A 21,028-nucleotide genomic window follows, 5' to 3' on the forward strand; every position below is an offset into this window, starting at 1 on the left:
CATTTTTTTATTTTTGGTTTATTAACAAAGTGGTCAATGTATTATAATATTTTGTGATTTCAGAGCAAAAGGCATTCTAAAGAAAATAATTACTGTAATTGAAAATACTTTTTCCAAATTTAACGAAAATCAAGTGGATAGGTCAGTTAAGTCACTGCCTTTTATTTAGTTGTATGACTTAAATGAACCTACTCTGACCTCATTGACTAAGCAATATCACTCTGTCACCTATCCCTTTCTGTTATGGACAGTGAACACATGATCTGTCAACATCCCTCTTGTCTTTCCCTACACTGGAACCAAGACTTATGAACTAAAAATAACAACAGATCAAAACAGTATCAATAGATTTACACTCAGTTCTTTTATTGAACTTTGGAATAGTATGATGGATATTTGGGAAAACAAAAGGTAATGCAAAGGGGAAATATCTTTGTGTTAATATAAAAACATGACCATAGTCAAAAACCTTTTAAGTAGAATTTACATTTAAAAACTTGCATCAAACTAGAGGCCAATGGAACAGATACAGAAAGGACCAAAAAAAAAGTAAAACAGCAAAAATTATTTCTGTTGGGATACCAGTACTAGATGCCATTTTTTTTGTTAACAAAAGGTTGTACATTCATGAATTAATGAACTTGCAAAAAAAAAAACTTTTCCTTAGGATCGTGGCAGATTACTTTGATTCTTAAAATAGAACAAGTTTGACTAAATCTAGCAAAACGGTGACCAGGTAAAAGCAGAAGAATTGAAGATAGATAAGTCAGAAGTAAATGTAAGGCTTGCAAACGTATATCAGTCACTGTGGTTTTAAAAACGATTTGCCACATTTTAATCTGCAGTGACTTCATACAGAACAAAATAAAGGCATTCAATAAAAACATCCTTTGTAATTAGGTTTGTCAAAGTCTATAGCTATGTTTAAATGTATTATTATAGTTATCCTTCTGTGACAATGGTAGGACGCTCCTCACAAGTTGAGATATTAAATGCACAGAATTCATTTTTTAATCTACTTTAGGGACACTATAAAATAAAGCCTATCAGTACAAAAAGTAAATTAAAAAAATTAAATGACAATTGCTTTAAAATAGTATGCAGATCATTATAATTAAGTATACATTTGTACAGTGTATAAAAATAGTTCCAATGAAAAACCACATACCGGTGTATATATATGATTATTTTTAAATAATCTGAATATATATTTAGAAACTGAATGCCATATTTCTTGACACTACTTTCTTTCAAAAGTAAAATGGCACATAACGGTTATGTAATGAATAAGCCCTTAAGATTATTTCCTAACTTCTACAGCTAACAGAAGTGATACAATAGCTGTTTTGTTTTTCAGCTATATAGTGTATGTACATAAAATATGAAATTAAAATGCAAAACTGAATAAAGAGAAACCTTATGGATTAAAAAAAATGCTCTGATTTAATAAGTCTTAAATAGATTACAAAATAAATGCAAAGTCAAGCATGTTATACTGCTTTCAACATTAATACATACAACCTGTTTAGACATTTTGAAAGTTCCACTTTTCAAACTAAACATATAAATCCAAACTTTGATTCATCAGGAATTCATGGAATTCATATTTTTAATCAACCATCATTGATTTAGCACTTTAAGTCAGGTATTCACATCTCTGCTTTAAAAAAAATATAAGATTTAACATCCCTTTCACCCAGCCATGCATGGTACAAAGGAAAAACAATCACATCTGAGCTGACACACGAAAATCTTTTCACTAACATGCTTATAAAGAGATTATAGCTCCATATTCAAAAATTCTTTGCACAAACCAAGCTAGTACAGATATTTATGAGGACTGGGAGTAATACATGATGCCCAATGATGTGCTGGTGAACCACACAGTTAAGACCCACCAGAGGAAGTAAGTGATAATGCCCCTGTACCAAACAGGACTGAATATGCCTTTGATGTCCCCAAGAGCACCAGTAAGCTGGGCAGCAGACTCCATGATAGACCCCACTGTTCCCTCAGCATTTATTTTAGGAAAAGACATATGTGGCTTAGGCGCAGGTGTGAAGAAGTCAACCGCTGTCTCTCCAAACAAACTTGCCCAAGAAAGTCCACCCAGTGTTTTTAGCAGAAATGTTAGAAACATTATCAAAAGAACCGGTACGACATACTGAATGGCCACAACACATAAATAGTAAAACACTCTAGCGACCATTTTTTGTAGCTCAATATTTGTAATTCTTCCACTTTCTTTTTTCATATTTTCTACTTTCTCATAAGCAAGGTTTAGATGTGACTGTAAAAACAAAGGCATCAGAAGAAACCTCAAGCCACACATCAATAGCAAAAGATGTAATCGGAAACCATCAAACTGATCTTCGTACAATAAAGCTTTACCAAACTTAATAGCTTTCCCACAGAGAAGATCTCTACCCACTGGTTTCACCCACAGCAGCATCAACACAAGTGGCAAAAGGTAATTAATTTGGACAATCATGTTCACCATTTTGCGATCTCTTGTATATTTCACTGTATCTTGGTGCAGCTTGGACAGCCGCAGGCCTGGAAATGTCAGCAGGCCTCCAACTAACATGCCAAGGAGAGCAAGCACACTCTTGAAGGTGAGGAAAGAAAGGGGCCCATGGGAGGTGTTCCCCTGTTTTTCCAGAAACTCCACAGCACTCAGGGAGAAGTTTTGATAACCTTTCTCAATCCCAAACTCTATGATGTTGTCTCCTACCACAAGGACACCCATTGCAAATACCAGGAAGAAAAATGTAAAAGTAAACAACAGGACACGCTCCCCACCCTCTTCAGTTCTCATGTACAGCCAAGCCTGGCTAGCTAAGATTCTCACGCAAAAAGCTACGACCAGAAGACACCACAAGACACTCAAATTAAATTCAATCCTGTGAGGTGAGATAATATAATAGATCTCTGTCAGGACGTAGACAATAAGCGCACAAAATGAAAAGTCCATCAGCCACACATATTCAGAATAATACTGTAAACTGACAAGGTCTATATCTTCAACAGGAGCCTGATCCAGCTCAAGTGGGATATTGCGTGGAACTGTAAATGATTCATCAGAACTCGGGTTGGTAAAGTTCTTCCTTCTTTTATTTTTGCCTGACTGATTTGTATTTGACTTGCCTGGGACATTTCCAGAACTGAGTTGTTTCAGCTCTTCATTGGTGGGATGTAAGTAGCGATATAATCGTTTAGACATAATCCACCTTCCCAGTGAATAATAAGGTGCCATTTTGTGAAGAAACGTGAACATCACAAGGCTAAAGACTACCTGAACTCCAAAAACTGCCATTTTGAATCAACTTGCAGTCTTTTCTATTTCTCCAAAAGAACACTGCAGAAAAAAAAAAAGATTATAAAATCTACCTTACATTACAGTGTTACGACTATTCTAGATCTAGATTGACTAGATATAATTATTTTTTATAATAATATTTAATAATAATTTATAGATCTAGTCTAGTATTATCTTATCTTATCTTATATAATACAGATGTTACTTCAAAAAAGAAGATAATTATGTCCTACACGTCATGCATTTAGTCATGCATATTAACCAATGATTTAAATTCTGCCAAGTCACTGGTTTTCCTGGCTAGCTCAGGCAACCCATTCCATGCTCTAATAGCACTAGGGAAGAAGGAGTATTAGTACAAATTTGTTCTAGCATATGGGACGAGGAATGTGCCTTTATCTTTGTGTCTTTCAGAGTATTTTATTAAATTTTGTTTTTGTATTTGAAGATTATGGTTCAGTGTTTTATGTATAATTGCTACTTTACTTTTGAGTCTTCTGTCCTGAAGGCTTTCTAAATTTAGTGATTTTACTAAAGGTGTTACTCTAGTCAAATGTGAATATTCATTTGTTATGAATCTCACTGCTCTATTTTGTGTCTGTTCCAGTTTCTAAATGTTTTCTTGAGTTGAGGGATCCCAAACGGAGGATGCATATTCTATTATTGGCCTAACCAAGGTTAAATAACATTTTAGTTTTATGTTCTTATTTGATTTATAGAAATTTCTTTTAATAAACCCTAATGCTTTGTTTGATTTTATTATAGTTTCATCAATATGTGGATTCCATGACAGTTTTTCATTTATTATAACACCTAGGTATTTTGCGTTTTTAGTCTGTGTTACTGGTTTGCCATGAATAAGATAAGTGGAATTAATTTGTTTTAGTTTTTTTGTTACTCTTAACAACTGACATTTTTCTGGGTGGAAAGACATGCTCCAATTTGATTCCCATTTCTGTAATTCATCTAATTCTCTTTGTAAAATATATGTGTCTTGTGTTGTTTTTATTGTTCTATATATTATGCAATCATCTGCAAATAATCTGACTTTTGTTCCTGAAGTAATGCAATTTGGTAAATCATTTATGTAAATTAAAAATAGTAGTGAACCTAACACTGTTCCTTGAGGTACACCTGAGTTTACTGTTATTGGTGTTGATTTAGAGCCATTTATTATTACAGTTTGTTCTCTCCATATCAGAAAATCTTTAATCCACTGATGCAATGGACCATCAATGCCAAAATATTTTAATTTTTTAAGCAAACTATGGTGGTGAACTTGTCAAAAGGCTTGGAAAAAATCTAGTACGATAGCATCTTTTGTTCACTATTATCTAAACTTTTTGAAAAATCATCAATTAGTCCTATTAGTTGTGTTTCACATGATCTATATAATTTCCTAAAGCCATGTTGGTATGGGGTGAGGACATTATGTTTGTCTAAGTGGTTTATGATGTTGCTACATATTATGTGTTCTAGGATTTTACATGTGATGCTGGTAAGTGATACTGGTCTGCAGTTTCCTGAGTCAGATTTTTCTTCTTTTTTAAATAGGGGGTGACATTAGCTTCTTTCCAGTCCTTTGGTACTCTGCCCTGGTAAAGAGATGCCTGAAAGAGTATTTTGAACACTGGGGCTAGCTCATTGCTTAGTTCTTTGAGTAATCTAGCTGGAATACCATCAGGTCCAGACGCTTTACTTGGTTTGGTGTTGGCTAATAGTTTTTGGATTCCATTTTCTTGTACTACTATATCTTCTATGTTGTCTACTTGGTTCAAATAAGTAATATGTCTTTGTCTCCTGGGGCTGAGAATGCTGGTGCAAAGTATTTGTTTAGGATGTTTGCTTTAGTTTCATTATCATTATGTATTATATTATGTTCATCTTTTAATGGCGCTATACCTGATGTTTCCATTTTCTTAGACTTAATGTATGACCATAGGTTTTTGTTGTTATCTTTAGATATTACTTTGTTTATGTATTCACTCTGCAGCTGTCTGCTTACTTTTTGGGTTAGGTGTTTAATTTTTATATACTTTTTGTAAACTCTTTCTGCCTTAGTTTCTTTAAATTTTCTATATATATAGGTTTTCCTTCCGTTTACAAAGCTTCTTTAGTCTATTATTAAACCAGCATTTATTAAATTTTGTTTGATGTGTATTTAGTTGGTATATGATTTTATATAATGCATTTAAGTTGGTTTTTAATGAAATTCCAGAAGTCATTGACTGGTTGGTTAATGTCTTTTTCTAATAAGAATGTTTGTTGAAAGTTTAATGCAGCTTGGTGTAGTTGACAGTTGTGTTAGTTTACATTTATTCCAGAGTAAGATTTTTCTTTGGGGTTTTGTATTGGCTACTGCTTTTATCTGATTGTGTATTTTTATGATTTCATGGTCTGATAGACCAGGGATAATATCATAATCAACTACTAACCAGGTCTGTTGGTAAAGAAGAGATCTAATGTGTTGTTTAATCTAGTTGGCTTTTTAATGATTTGATCTAAACTTAGGTTGTGTAAAGTTTCTATGAAAAGCTCATTTATGTCCTTATGGTTTTGGTGTTTATCTATGGTTAGTGTTTTCCAATTTATATCAGGTAGGTTGAAATCCCCCATAATCCAAAAAAACTACATTTTTATTTGTCTCTTTAAGTGTAGTAAACCGATTACATAGTTCCTGCATGTATTCTAAACTAGAATTTGGTGGTCTGTAAATACTGCCTATTATTAGCCTATTATTAGGGATGTTGATGTGGTATTAATTTTACAAAATGTTGATTCTTTATTTTTTGAGTTAGGTAAGGTAATTTCTTCTGCTATAAGAGTGTTATTTATTGCTAAAAGAACTCCTCCATGATTATCAGCCCTAAGGCCTATCTTTTCTAAAAATTTCATAATTACTATTGAAAATTTCTGCATTATAAATTTCAGGATGTAGCCAAGTTTCTGTTCCTGCAATTATGTCTGGTTTCTCACATAAGTCACAATCTAATAAAATTTCTAAGTCTGCTGTTTTGTTCCTAATGCTTTGAAAATTTATTACTAAGTTTTTAAGGTGTTTTGGTATTAGTTACTCTTCTTTAGTACTATTAGTATTAGTAATTAGTATGTTTGTTTAGTCACTTAGTCAGTGAGGCTGTTGACTGTTGTATTATAATTATTATTTTATAGATCTAGAATCTAGATTAAGATTAGATCATCTAGATCTACTGATCTAGATGGACATATGTAAAAAAAAAAATGTATAGATCAAGATGCCTAACCAACCTAGATCTATGATATTTAGATCTAAATTAGACTAAATCTAGATCAAAAATGTTCTCAAAGAACAATGATTCTCAATGACTTCAGTGAGCAAAAGTCTCATTTTTTCAACATAGTAAACACACGCTTTTAACTGCATGCTATTTCCTGACATTGAAAAGAGGTCAGAGGTCTTTTATTTTAGTACCGGAAAAGGAAGAATTTCCTTTAGTAGACATCGTTGACCAATCATATAAAAGTACTGTTTTGTATTGACTATTGACATAGTCTAGGTGGGGGGTTCTATGTTCTGGTTTCGCCACGTCCTTAAATAAGCTGCTAATCGGAAATAAACACTGATGTTTACGTTGTAGACCCTGTAAATCATAATCTATGATACAGTCAAATCGACTGTTCATTTTCAGATAACAATGGAAACACGATACAACACCAGAAGCCCCGGTGAGTTAAGAACTTCAACTTCATTTAGACTTAGAATATTTTTAGATCTAGATCTAGATGTAGATCTAGACTCACTAGACTAGAATCTAGACTTCTAGAGTAATCTAGACTAATACTAATAGTCAATAGATCTAATTCTAATGATAATCATGTCAAAGTCAATGTATCTGTCATAGTCATACTAGGTACTACTAAGTACTACTAGGTAATCATGAATGTGAGCGTCAAAAATTATTTTTCGCGACATTCCTTGTTGTCTCTTCCTGGCCAAAAATAAATCCAGATTTGTTTATCAAAAATAATTTTGGCATCATTAAGTGCTGCCAACTAAAAATGAGAAACACCCATTATGTACAGATGTATTAATGTTAGACACAATAATTTAGACCACAATAAAATAGTTCTTTTTTTTCTTTAAAGATTTATTGCAATCAATTTTTGTGTGTGTGCTAAATAGATGTTACTTTTCATTGTCACTGAATTATGAATTATTACAATCTCTGAGTAAATTTTTTTTTTTTGTGAATTACCCACGTCTGTATTTTATAGGACAAGATCTGGATTGAGATTTTTTTAAAAATAGCTTTTATGAATTGCTAGACCAGATTCCATATATATTATTTTAAATAGTTTTTATTTTCATAAAGAGCATTTTTCATGCTTATAGCATGCTCAGAGCACTATGGTCCAATCTGTTTTCAGGATCACTTGGGGGGGGGGGGGGGGGGAAGGTATCCAGGGAAAATGTTTTCAGTAATGCTTTTAGTTGCTCAGTAAGCACAACTCTTGAGTCTGATGTTGAGAACCCCGAGCCTCTTTATATGTAGCTATCACAAGCCCAAGCGTTTTATGTCTCTCACGCTTGTCATATAGCGATTTCTATTTATTTATTTCTCTTGCTGTATTTTGAAAGTACGGTAAACGATGTTAAAAAGGGTAATTAATTTATGTAAAAAAGAAAAAAAAAGCTTATTATTATATAGTGAGTAGCATACGCCGATATTTTTCAGAGCCTGCCTTAGGTCACTGCAACCTATGCGACCGCAGTGAGCCATGCACTGTCATAGAACCCACTCTAATCCTAGGTGTAAATTATTAAAACGAAACCATTTTATAACTTATAACAGATTTTCCGAGGTCTTCTGGTTTACAAGAAGCTCCTGGAAGGTGACTTCTCACAATTTATGGATAAAAGATACTTGCGTGTGTAGGCCTACTGTAATAGTCCTGCCTTGTATTTGTTGATGGCTGTCGGACTTCGACACTCTGGAGGCCTCAGACAGGACATGGGTGAAGAGCCCATGTCCAGGCCAGGTGGTTGGATAAAAGCAGCCTTTCTAACCATCAACGGGATAATGGCGCTTACGGCGCTGACGCCCTACTGGACTTCACTGAAGGAGGCATGGGCAGAGGCGGCCTTAGCAGTGCGCGGGCCCTAAGCCGTATATGTATGCTATATATCCATACCACATCACATCACTAAATGTCTCGTCCGCCTCTAATGCTGTAAGTATTATTTTTGCTACAAAACATAGTACCTTACTTATGTACTGTACTATTGGCCGTTTGACTACATTACATAATGTACTTTATGAAAGATTTTGCCTTAAAGTTTAATCAACGTAACTAATGATTAAGACATTTGTTCATGAACAATCAACAAACTACATAATAATATTTCTGCTAAACACTCTGAAGGTTAAGATTATGGCCGCCGCAAGAAGAGCGCAAAAGGTCGATTGTTGATAAGAATAATGTGTGCTTGGACTCCTTGGTGCTTTCCCTTCAAGTTTACATTATTGTATTTGTATCCCTGGACACGACAATCGGCGATGTCCTGACCAACGTTCACCAGCGCAGCAAGAAGCGCCATGACAAACCATTTCCTGTTAAGTTGTCAACATTAGGATACGTCCAAAAAAACTCAATATAAGGGACATCAGCTCTTTGTGGCTAACATCAGGTGTGTAGTCAAGAATGACGGGAAAATATTTTGCAAGTTTGATTTTATCAATAATGTTCCCTTTTACTTCTGATGCCATAATGTTCATATTGTTACGAATGAACAGTGACAGGTAGAGGTCACTATGTGTGACCCCGGCGAGATGACACAGCACCGAGTGTTATCTGGAATCTATGCATGTAAACAAAGACAGGATGGGACGTGCCTCACGTGTTGTTCCAGAGGACGAACAGATTTACGAAGGGGGGCATTGTGACAAATGAACAGTGACAGTTAGAGGTCACTACGTGTTACCTCGGCGAGATGACACTGCAGCAGGCATCCTCTGGAATCGACATGTATAAACAACAACAGGATGTGATGTTTCCTCCCATGTTGTTCCAGAGGGTACTAGCAGTGTTTTTGCAACAATAGACAAGCGATTAGGGACTCTTTATAAACCAGAGATGTTCATGTGAAAAGAGTCAGTACAGTCGTCGATACTGTTCTCTACTGTGCGAGACAGTAGAAGAGAGTGGACTTGAGCCGTTACAGTCGATACAGTCGATGTAAGACGTATACGCTACATGTTACAGTGACGAATTGTTATAGTTATAATTCAATAAAGTTATTTAAAGCTGAAAGTTGAGTCGTCAAGTTCTTTGCAGTGTTTCTTTTATTTGTGTGCCTAGTACATTTAGCCAGAAAATCAGAAATACGTAACAATATGCAGTCTGTCCATCTTAGCATAAGTGGCCGCTCAAAAGCACACCAGCAGTCACATTAATTACATAATCAAAAACTAAACTGACCATGGTTAGGAACACTTCAGGGATGGCACCTTGAGGAAGGCGAGACTATTGGCAGACAAACTATGTAATGAATTAGTGCTGCCGATAATTTGTAGTCGACAGACACACCAAGCAAAAAAACATTTGTTTGGATTTTTGGATTATTAAAGAACACTGCTTTACAGTCCGTATCTGGATTCGTTAGTTTCTTCGTTAACGTCTCTCTTTTCAAGCAATACTAATGCTCAGTTCAACCTGTTTTGTTTACATCCTAAAACGATGCAAGAGCATGAAACAAGTAGGCCTATATATCTACTTATCTTATATCATACAGACGTTACTTCAAAAAAGAAGATGAATACGTCCTACGCGTCATGCATTTACAGTGAAATTAATATCGCATAGGTAGGGAGGGGGGGCGAGGGGACACCAGCTCTTTTCTTTAATATGCTCGGGGGGGGGGGGGGGGGGGGAAATTGAAGCTATGACTTTGAGCCATAGGTGGTAACTTGCATCCCCCTGCAAAAAATCCTGCGGGCGCCCATGAACACCCAATATATCTTGTCTATGAAATATACAATGAAATATGTCTTGATGTGAAATGAAATCTACATGTTCTTAGCAGCTTAGCCCAGATACTTAACTACTATTAAAGACGAGCACATCAATTTCAACACATAAAACTAGTCAATTAAACTTCATACAGACTTTTATAATTGCTTAAATTCTCACGTGACTTCTACTGTGACCTAATCACTTCTCTTTACATCGCTACTTTTCTAAAATCTTCTAACAACTCTCAGGTCAACCGACTACTAGCCTACTTAGTTACTAGACTTGTAACAACTCTCAGGTCGACCGACTTCTAGCCTACTTAGTTACTAGACTTGTAACAACTCTCAGGTCGACCGACTACTAGCCTACTTAGTTACTAGACTTGTAACAACTCTCAGGTCGACCGACTACTAGCCTACTTAGTTACTAGACTTGGATTTCCTTCTACGTTTTCTTTTTTACACGGCTACTACAGCTTGACTTTCTTCTTAAACGACTTATAGCCTTGCTGATTCTTTTATCCGTGGTTCAATAGAAGCGAGTCACAATGTCATCCTTTCTAGCTCTATATTGGCCAAAATCACCTAAATATTAGAAACTACACTACAGGATTACTATTTTACCAGTGACTCAAATACAACAGAACAAAACATAATATTGATCTTATATTTAGATCTAGGCTATATATATAGACTTAACAAAAAAAAAAAAAGCAAATTAACACAAAAAAACAAGTTCAGCATATATTTGTGTTATTGCAACTTTATTAATATAATTGTTAGAAAAAAAAGAGTTTATATAGTTAATTATATAATGTACGCATACAAACAAGCGTGCATCACCGGTTTAAGCAAGTGTAACAAAAAGAAAATCTCAGAATACTAAGTTGGCAACACCTCTGTGACATCATTGTAAACAAAATGGCAGCGTGCTGAGCAACCTTGACGTCGCTAATGCTTTTTGTTGATGTCATATAAATATAAAAGTTCTCTGTTTTACAAGAAAATCTTTTAAAAACACAATTTATATTTATTAATTGTATTTTTAAAAAAAATTTGAATTTTCGGCGAATCATTAATTTTTGACGCTCATCTTCATGATTACCGTACTACTAGTCATAGTCATAGATCCCTATATTTTATAATATTATTGAGACAATTAAGTATTAATACTATTATTAGAATTTAGATCTAAATAATTTTATTAATTCTTACTCTAGAACGTAGAATCTAGCTAGATTAATCTAGACCTACTCTACTGTCACCTACTGGTCTAGACATTTAAATTTAAGTAAATTTTAAGACATAGATAGGACATACTGTGGTGGGTTTGGCACAGAACAAACTAAATTCTAAATGATGAAATTGAAAGGAACTCGCAGGCCGATTTCAATCTCTTTATTACTTTATTATACATAAAAAACCTGCAGCCATACATAAACACAATGGACTTATGAAGAACAGGATTACACAGGGTGGTATTGGAGTAGGTGCGTACTAGCAAGTTTCAAGGAAAGACGCCAGCAGGAAAAGGAGATGACCACCTTGGTTGTACCTTTTAAATATGTTGTTTTGAAGGTTTCCTGGGCAGAGGTCAATCATGGACCGATGCTTGGTCAAGCTTAGCCTACCGGTATATCATGTCTTATAGTTATAGTAGTATATATTCCTGGCCTTCACCTGTGGCTCAGATATTGGGCCCAGTAGAACAGTTATAACTTTAATATTTATAATTAACAGGAGTAATTGGCACCATAAGCTTCAAGCGGGGAGGGGGGGGGAATCGTTAGCCTTAGCTGGCTACCCACCTAGAAGAAGAAAAGCTCTTGAATTCAAACCTCTGTTGCCTTGCAGGTATATCCAAACATGGGAAAGGTTTTGGGAGTCAACTCTGTGGGAAAAAAAGGAGCTGGCGGCCCTTAGGCAGAGTGTACCCTGGCAGAGCCTGCAATAACACTGATCCCAAACTTTATCAGCACTAGCTGTTCCTTTGGATAGATCAGCTGTGTTGAGAGGGGGATTTGCTGTGTGGGCAACATTGTTCCAACTATAGATAATTAGAGGAACCATAGTTGTTTTGTGACTAAAGAATGCCTGACAAGATATATATATATATCCCTATCTCTATATTGTTTTTCAAATACTAGCTGTCAAAAGATTGATGAGAGAGGCACAAGAACTCAGTCAAGCTACAGACCAGTATTTTGCACAGCCTCTTGAAGTAGGTTAAAAAAAATATTTTAGTCTGGAAATATTTTAATTATTTTTTTTTTACAAAGCTTATATCAACTCCCCTGTCTGTTTGTCTGTCTGGTAAAAAGTGTGCACGTTATTTCTACCACATCCATTCTCAGATCAAGTTGAAACTTCTTATAATTATTTGTTGGCATAGGCAAGACATGAATCAATTTAAAAAAAAGTAACCATTTTATTACTGGTAATTATTTTGTTTTATACCAACAAGGGAAACTAATACTTCAGTATTCACATGTGTATGGCTAAATTTGTTGGGTTTAGTCCCCTGAAATAATTTCTCCCACACCCATTCTCAGATTAAGTTGATACTTTAAACAATTATTTGTTGCACCTAACAAAACATGAATCAATTTTAATTTAAAATATACCAATTCGTCAAATAGTTATTGGTAATTAATTATTCTGTTTGATATCAATAATGGAAATAACTTTTACATTATTAATATAGTTTTAAGGGTGGAGTTCTTCCCCTTTAGATAATATCTTAGTTTTTAAAAAATATTTTGCTTGTTAATATTATAATTTATCAGTTAATGTTTCTAGATCCTGTTTCAATTTTTGTTTTTAGGATAATTTATTTGAATGGCACTTCACAGTCCGAGGCCCTTCAGATTCAGATTTTCAAAATGGCATCTATCATGGTCGCATAATTTTACCGGTGGACTATCCTATGAAGCCCCCAAGCATAATATGGCTTACGGTATGTACTCTTTTGTTTGTCATGTTTGAGAAATAGGGATAAATCTCCTCATTACATTTGGTTCAGTTGTGCTTGAATAAATAAAACATTTATAACTTTTACAAGCACACATGGTCTCTGATTTCTTGGCTTTAATTGACCAGATAATGACCAAGTGTTAAAAGTAAATTTTTTGTGGAGTCTCACATTTTCGCTCTTTGTTGGCTGTAATCACAATACTGGTAGTTATTTTTCTTAGCTAATGGGGCTGTAACCAGCAAAATTTGCTTATAAATCAGTTAGCAAGTCAGAGAAAACTTCAAAATAAAAAACACACACACAGAGACACTCACACACTAGGACTTGAATTTGGCTCTTGGTGACGATGAATGACTTTGAAAAACCCTGACGGAAAGTGGATTAAATACAGTTTCAAATGTCTTTGTTCTAGCCATAAATGAAGAGGAGCTGACCACTTTGTCCAGATCTGATGTAACTGTGGTGCATATTGTCTTTAAGGTTTTTATATGTTTTGGAAAGCTCTATTCCTTGAACTAGTTGAACTTCAAGAGATGGTGCCTGTATTGGAGTGGCATAAGATGCTTCTTAATTTAGTCTGTTTAGTCAATGTCTTTGTGCCAGTCCATGTCTCTACCATACTAATAGCTGTATCAAAAAGTTATATTTTTGTTTTGTCGATTTCAAATTTTCCTACCTGCACAGTTCATTCCATGTCAGTTTGTTGTTTATGGTTGTGCCTAGGTATTTATATTCTTGCTCTTGGTGTAGTAGGGTTTGACTGTTGATCTGAAGGTCTGCAAACTGGTCTTGAGGCTTTCTAAAATCGAAAATCATTTTTAGTTTTCTGAGCATTCAAAATTAATTGCCTAGCTTGCAAACAGTACCCAATTATGAATGAAATTCGCTGTTGGAATTTTGATTACTCCCAACTGACTTTTAATTGAGGATATTGTGTCCAAATTTATTTTATTTATGAATTTCATCTTACTTTTTCATTACATACCACCATATTGACTGCATACATTTTGTATTATATAATTACACATATTCATTATGCTTATATTAAAATATGTTAAAATTTATCAAACATAAATTTTAAAATATGTATAAGCTGTATAAATTATAAAATACTATGTTACATGTAAAACTATTTTTCAACATTTATATTTTTTTCATTCTAGCCTAATGGACGTTTTGAAACCAACAAAAAAATTTGCTTGAGTATCTCTGGTCACCACCCTGAATCTTGGCAACCTTCCTGGTCAAGTAAGTAGTAATATCTGTGTCATTTTGATACCAGTAGTTGTAATAAATCATTATAATTAGAGTATGTTCTATATATAATGCATATTTCAAACAATTACCGGTACTATTTTACTAAATATGTTTAAGTACTTCTGGTTGTAATTTAGAATAGTACTGGTTGTAAGATATGTATTATTTAGAGTAGTATTGATTGTATATGTGTAATTTAGATGACTGCTAGTTATGTTTTGATTACACTCTTACAGTTCGCACTGCTTTGCTTGCCATCATTGGTTTTATGCCCACACATCCAAATGGGGCTATTGGTTCACTTGATTATACACCCGAAGAAAGAAAAATATTGGCCAAGAAGTAAGTGTGCACATTTTATTTACCTATTAGCCATTTTTGTTTTATTATTTTATATATTATATTACTTCAAGAGATGGTGACAATGTATTTGTTACTGTCTTATCCATTTACAAAAGATGAAAGCTCATCTTCTCAGTATTAGTTATTCCTCTGTGTATGGAGCTGAACAGATGAGTGTCAATTGTTGAATAAGGCACACACACGCAGGATTCCCAGCATGTTATTCAGTTCTGCTCTTCTGCAGCCTGCAATATGATTATTTGTCAGGTGGGGCCATCTTCTGCCTAATTTTTATTAGGCCCTTTCTCCCTTCACTTCATATTAGTACCTGCAACATGATTATTTGTCAGGTGGGGCCATCTTCTGCTTAATCTTTATTAGGCCCTTTCTCCCTTCACTTCATATTAGTACCTGCAACATGATTATTTGTCAGGTAGGGCCATCTTCTGCCTTAATCTTTATTAGGCCCTTCTCCCTTCACTTCATATTAGTACCTGCAACATGATTATTTGTCAGGTAGGGCCATCTTCTGCCTTAATCTTTATTAGGCACTTCTCCCTTCACTTCATATTAGTACCTGCAACATGATTATTTGTCAGGTGGGGCCATCTTCTGCTTAATCTTTATTAGGCCCTTTCTCCCTTCACTTCATATTGGTACCTGCAACATGATTATTTGTCAGGTGGGGCCATCTTCTGCTTAATCTTTATTTGGCCCTTCTCCCTTCACTTCATATTGGTACCTGCAACATGATTATTTGTCAGGTGGGGCCATCTTCTGCCTTAATCTTTATTAGGCCCTTTTCCCTTCACTTCATATTAGTACCTGCAACATGATTATTTGTCAGGTGGGGCCATCTTCTGCCTTAATCTTTATTAGGCCCTTTCTCCCTTCACTTCATATTAGTACCTGCAACATGATTATTTGTCAGGTGGGGCCATCTTCTGCCTTAATCTTTATTAGGCCCTTCTCCCTTCACTTCATATTAGTACCTGCAACATGATTATTTGTCAGGTGGGGCCATCTTCTGCCTTAATCTTTATTAGGCCCTTTCTCCCTTCACTTCATATTAGTACCTGCAACATGATTATTTGTCAGGTGGGTCCATCTTCTGCCTTAATCTTTATTAGGCCCTTCTCCCTTCACTTCATATTAGTACCTGCAACATGATTATTTGTCAGGTGGGTCCATCTTCTGCCTTAATCTTTATTAGGCCCTTCTCCCTTCACTTCATATTAGTACCTGCAACATGATTATTTGTCAGGTGGGGCCATCTTCTGCCTTAATCTTTATTAGGCCCTTCTCCCTTCACTTCATATTAGTACCTGCAACATGATTATTTGTCAGGTGGGGCCATCTTCTGCCTTAATCTTTATTAGGCCCTTTCTCCTTTCACTTCATATTAGTACCTGCAACATGATTATTTGTCAGGTGGGTCCATCTTCTGCCTTAATCTTTATTAGGCCCTTCTCCCTTCACTTCATATTAGTACCTGCAACATGATTATTTGTCAGGTGGGGCCATCTTCTGCCTTAATCTTTATTAGGCCCTTCTCCCTTCACTTCATATTAGTACCTGCAACATGATTATTTGTCAGGTGGGGCCATCTTCTGCCTTAATCTTTATTAGGCCCTTTCTCCTTTCACTTCATATTAGTACCTGCAACACGATTATTTGTCAGGTGGGGCCATCTTCTGCCTTAATCTTTATTAGGCCCTTTCTCCCTTCACTTCATATTAGTACCTGCAACATGATTATTTGTCAGGTGGGGCCATCTTCTGCCTTAATCTTTATTAGGCCCTTTCTCCCTTCACTTCATATTAGTACCGCTAAATAAGAAGTGTGATGCTAGACCTGAAGCGGGGTTCCAAATATGAACATTGTCAAAGGTTGTGAGAACTGGACAGATTTAGATTTTCTTTGAACTCAAGGGTTTACTAAACACATGACACATTGTCATATCATCTTTGTTTTGTGCTGTGCCTTTTGTAAGATCTATATATTAATATAGTTTACACTGAATTTTTTTTTAATTGCTATAGAAAATTTAAGTCTTTCCCCTGCTCCTCCTCCCCCCCCCTCCTTTTTATTTTCTTGTTTGAATGACACCTACATGTCACTAAGTATTAATGTATGACTTTATCCTAACCCAAATGTTGTTGGTTGTGAACAGGAGCAAAGATTGGAAATGTCCAGTTTGTGGTGATATTAGCGATGTTTTATTAGAACCAAACAGTGAATCTATTGTTACAGAAAAAGAAGCCAAAGAACTTGCTAACCATATAGACTTTCAGGTACACTTTTTTTTCCATTCATACATCACAGCTTTTCAGAGTTGTATTTATTGGTTAGTTATATTGAATGAACTTCTTGAAATGTTCCAAACATTATTCATGAGAATATTCAGATATTAAGACGAGAAAATAAGAATTCTTAGTAGGATGTCATATGACCAAAAAAATATATACGTTATGAAGTTCATACAACTTACTTTCAATTTTGTTTAATCATCATAATTTAAACTATTAGATTTAGTCAAGTGATGTTGCTATGGTAACTTTTGATACAGTAAATGCCCTGAGTTACAATGAAATTGGGGGGGGGGGGGGGGGTCTTTGTATTTGCACAAGTTATAGTTTATCTTTTCAACTCGAAAGCTCTTGAGCTGGAAATGTTTAATTTCTTATTTCTTTCATTTTCCAATCTCCTGTTTAAAATAAAAATGTAAATGGTCACAAAACCAATGTGTAAGTAAACTTCCTGTTTTCACTTCTCTTTAGACCTTAATGCATACAGGTATAAATGTAAAAGGTCAGATAGTAAGTCATGTCAGGGTTAGTAACATGACCATCTTGCTATATTAATTATTTTTTTTTTAACACTTCAAGGCTGTGTGGTCAAAGTTATTTTTACTGGCTAATTTGATCTATTCCAATTGCTTCCATAGGTTGAGAAACCTAAAAGTAATGATGGAGAGCCTATGGGAGGAAACGCTGCACCTTGTACCACAGTTTGCACTACGTCACAAACAGATGATCATTATCTTGCCAGCTCTCGCATTCCTTTTTCAGTGTATGACACTGCAGCAACGGCCTTTACTGTTGGTGGTCAATCTCCAGTAGTAATGAGTGCTTATAGGAATTTAGGACCTAGAGTTATGCCCAACACCCCAACCAATTATCCTGCAGCTGCATACCCTGCTCCTTACTCCCAATTCCATTCTGGTCCACCGGCAGGTGAGGCCTCAATGCCAAATTTTCCTTATCCACCCAGCCGGTACATGCAGTGTGGGTACTCATCTTTCTTCAGATCTGGCTGCTCACTTCCACCAGGTGTTGGTATGTTTCCTTGTCCTCCATATCCCCGAGTTGCAAGTCCTTGCAGTTCACGCTATATCTCAAGGCCGTACTGCTGCTCAATACCAGTACCTGTACCAGTACCTGTACCCACTCAAAATGTCAAGGCCACAGACACTGGTGAGGACAACATATTTCGAGAAGGTGTTAAGTCAAAGGATTCAGAAGATGATATGTCTCCAAAAACTGAAGGAACATCACAGAAACCATCTCAAAGAGCATCTTATGATGTTGATAAGGCAATATCTCCTTCCAAATCTGATAAGGGGAAATCACTCAAGACAGAAAAAATGTCTCAAGGTGAAGAACAAGTTTCTCCCTATCCTGATCAAAATGTGAATACCAGCTCAATATCTGCTGACTCCAGTAAATCAAAGGAATGTGTCAACTCTGTGAATAATAGTGATTCCTTTCAGAAAGATCCTAGAGGAGTGGATGTTGGAGGCTTCAACAAAGACTTTTCTTCTGACTCGGAGAAAGAGACCTGCTTGCTGATCAAGAAAGCGTCTCCCATTGAGGTGAATGGATTAGAGCTGACCAACTCAGAATTGCATGTCGTTGATGAAGACAGCAGTGACACTGGCATACCACAAATAGAAGTGTCTGATACTGAGCAAAGGTCTCACTTCGAGAAAAGCATCAGCAATTCTTTGCCAGATTTAGAGAAAGTGCGACAGAGCAACGTCAAAGGTCTTAGACACAGACAGTCAGCACCAGGTCAGGCAATGTCAGATGTTAGCGAGGTCAGCCAGAGTTCAGCCTCATCAGATGTGACTGGGACAAGGAGGATAGAAGCTGCATCAGGGGACAATCCTCATAGGACTAGTCCACAGGGCATCCGTATTGTGCAGCTTGGAAGGGGGGGACAGCAGCAAGACCGGGAACAGCAGAGTAGTTTCTCAATTGATGGCATGTTCCTGCTCATGGTGGCCCTCAGTTTGGTATTTGCTCTGATCTTGTTGAATCGCATCTTGCATATGGTTGATTGGTCTGAGATGGGCTCCAAGCTTTAGTTTCGTAAAGAAAAAAAACAACTGCTAATTAGTAGTTGACAATCACAGTCCTGTTTCACACCACTAGTGGAAGATAACAACAAAACTCAGTATGAAATCTGAATTAACTGTGATCACTTTTAACTTTGTCTTTACAAATAGGCAATACTTCAGAATTCTCTCTTCTGTTTGACTATTTATACAATGCACTAACACTTTTATTCTATCCTCAAATGATTGAAGTCCCAGCTAGAGAAACCCTCAAAGTCATAGATCCCAGCTAGAGAATCCCTCAAAGTCATAGATGCCAGCTAGAGAATCCCTCATTTAGTTCATTTGACTTGAAATCCTCCATCCCTTTGTATTTCTTTTTTTTTTTTTTATTTTGCACACTGAAAAAAAAAAGCAAAAACTCGAAGACTTTCTGAACTCACTCCTTGCTGTCTAGTCCTTATGTATAAAATTAACACATTTGTAATTGATTATGGGGCCCATAGATCTTTCTATGTGTCTAGCAGATGTGAGCATCAAACTTATCTAACCACTAATTTTTTTGTTTCAAACATATGCTTTTTTCATTAACATGCAATATTAAACAGTGTAATATAATTGTATTTACAATAAAATCAATGTGTACAGTGTATTGGATCCTGTACAATGGAACTCAGTAGTTAGCCATTGTAAAGTTATATATTATTAAACTCACACCTTTGTACAGATTTATGTATTTAACTTACACTTGACTCCTCTAACCTGTCTCGATTGTTAAAACAAAACACAAAAACAGGCAGTTTTATTGAAGTTTCAATTATTTATTTTAAACTGTTTTGGAAGTTGTTAATCATGCTGTGATCATTGGATATTTTAGACAATAAAATTTTCAAACTGTTTTATTTGTGAGTTGACTCTATATTAAACAATGTTAAGTGTCTTTTGTATAACATTTCAAAAGTAAATCTTAGCTTTTTAAATGTTTCTTTTCAAATATATTTAAAGAACTAAGCAAAATTATTTAAAAAAAAAAAAAAAAACAACTAAGATCATCTGTGGAATTCAATGAATCCCAGTTTGACATTAGTGATAAGATAGTCAATCGCGTGATTGGGCATGTTTCGGCGTTAAGTTTGACCCTGGATGTTTGGGTTAGCTATTAATTTTTTAATCAAGTAAATTTTTTTCTGTTGATACAGTATTGTGTACACTTGTAGTGGTAAATATTCTAATAAAGGAGGCAACATATTTCATCCTTGTAGTGTAATGTAAATTAGTTCATTGTGATTTGGCATCACAACATAAATTTCAAGCAGACTGTTTTCTTTTTAAAAAGTTTTTCCATGATTCCTACCAGCAAATTGAAGTTGGCAGTGCTTCTCTTTTCATCTGTTTACAATTGATAGTCAATTCATTGTAATTTAAATAATCTTATCCTCAAGATTATTTTATATACCAGTACTGAGGGGTTTTTTTTTCTGAGAAGGAAACAACTAAAAAAAATATTTATTTTTTTTGCTATAAAAATTCTTTAAAAAATTTAGTGGCTCAAGTTTGAATGTTTTTCCCATCAAAATCAGCACAATTAGGTCACCATTGTGTTTCAAGTGCTGCATGCCCCTTTAACATAGAGAGGGACATTGTTCAGCCATCTATTCAAATTTTAGAAGATAAATGTGATCCATAATCTTTTTATGTAAAGATATTTCATAGCATAAACTACTAATGCCTTCAATTTCATAATATACACCATAGAAAATGATTGATTGGCTTGAGAACCAATATATTGTTGGAAATTTCATATT

The 21,028-nt window shown here is 35.2% G+C and overlaps 2 protein-coding genes across 5 annotated transcripts; one reads left to right on the forward strand and one right to left on the reverse strand.

Moving 5' to 3' along the window:
- Positions 1-341: 341 nt before the first annotated feature.
- LOC106078608 (transmembrane protein 161B-like) lies at positions 342-7,509 on the reverse strand. 4 transcript variants are annotated; one of them, XM_056032936.1, is made up of 2 exons: positions 7,227-7,509; positions 342-3,358 (listed from the first exon to the last, which is right to left on the reverse strand). In XM_056032936.1, exon 2 carries the CDS (start codon positions 3,314-3,316, stop codon positions 1,832-1,834), a length of 1,485 nt encoding a protein of 494 aa, XP_055888911.1. In that variant the 5' UTR covers positions 3,317-3,358; positions 7,227-7,509; the 3' UTR covers positions 342-1,831. The 4 variants fall into 4 exon arrangements, with proteins under 4 accessions (XP_055888911.1, XP_055888912.1, XP_055888913.1 ...); XM_056032937.1 differs by having other exon boundaries at positions 7,207-7,509; XM_056032938.1 differs by lacking the exon at positions 7,227-7,509 and adding an exon at positions 6,771-6,911.
- On the forward strand, positions 6,882-20,125 carry LOC106078704 (uncharacterized). The gene is made up of 7 exons (XM_056032933.1): positions 6,882-7,024; positions 12,459-12,532; positions 13,136-13,267; positions 14,449-14,533; positions 14,779-14,884; positions 17,058-17,178; positions 17,832-20,125. Exons 1-7 carry the CDS (start codon positions 6,994-6,996, stop codon positions 19,251-19,253), a joined length of 1,971 nt encoding a protein of 656 aa, XP_055888908.1. The 5' UTR covers positions 6,882-6,993; the 3' UTR covers positions 19,254-20,125.
- Positions 20,126-21,028: the final 903 nt, after the last annotated feature.

Source organism: Biomphalaria glabrata, chromosome 6 (genome assembly GCF_947242115.1).
Source record: "Biomphalaria glabrata chromosome 6, xgBioGlab47.1, whole genome shotgun sequence".
In the NCBI taxonomy this organism is placed as follows: domain Eukaryota; kingdom Metazoa; phylum Mollusca; class Gastropoda; family Planorbidae; genus Biomphalaria; species Biomphalaria glabrata.

Bases quoted from the DNA above. Each gene is read 5' to 3' on its own strand.
- LOC106078608 (XM_056032936.1), bottom strand. From the start codon at position 3,316: ATGGCAGTTTTTGGAGTTCAGGTAGTCTTTAGCCTTGTGATGTTCACG.
- LOC106078704 (XM_056032933.1), top strand. From the start codon at position 6,994: ATGGAAACACGATACAACACCAGAAGCCCCG. The intron at 14,534-14,778 runs GTAAGTAGTAAT...ACACTCTTACAG, and splicing joins TTGGCAACCTTCCTGGTCAA to TTCGCACTGCTTTGCTTGCC. The intron at 14,885-17,057 runs GTAAGTGTGCAC...GGTTGTGAACAG, and splicing joins AGAAAAATATTGGCCAAGAA to GAGCAAAGATTGGAAATGTC.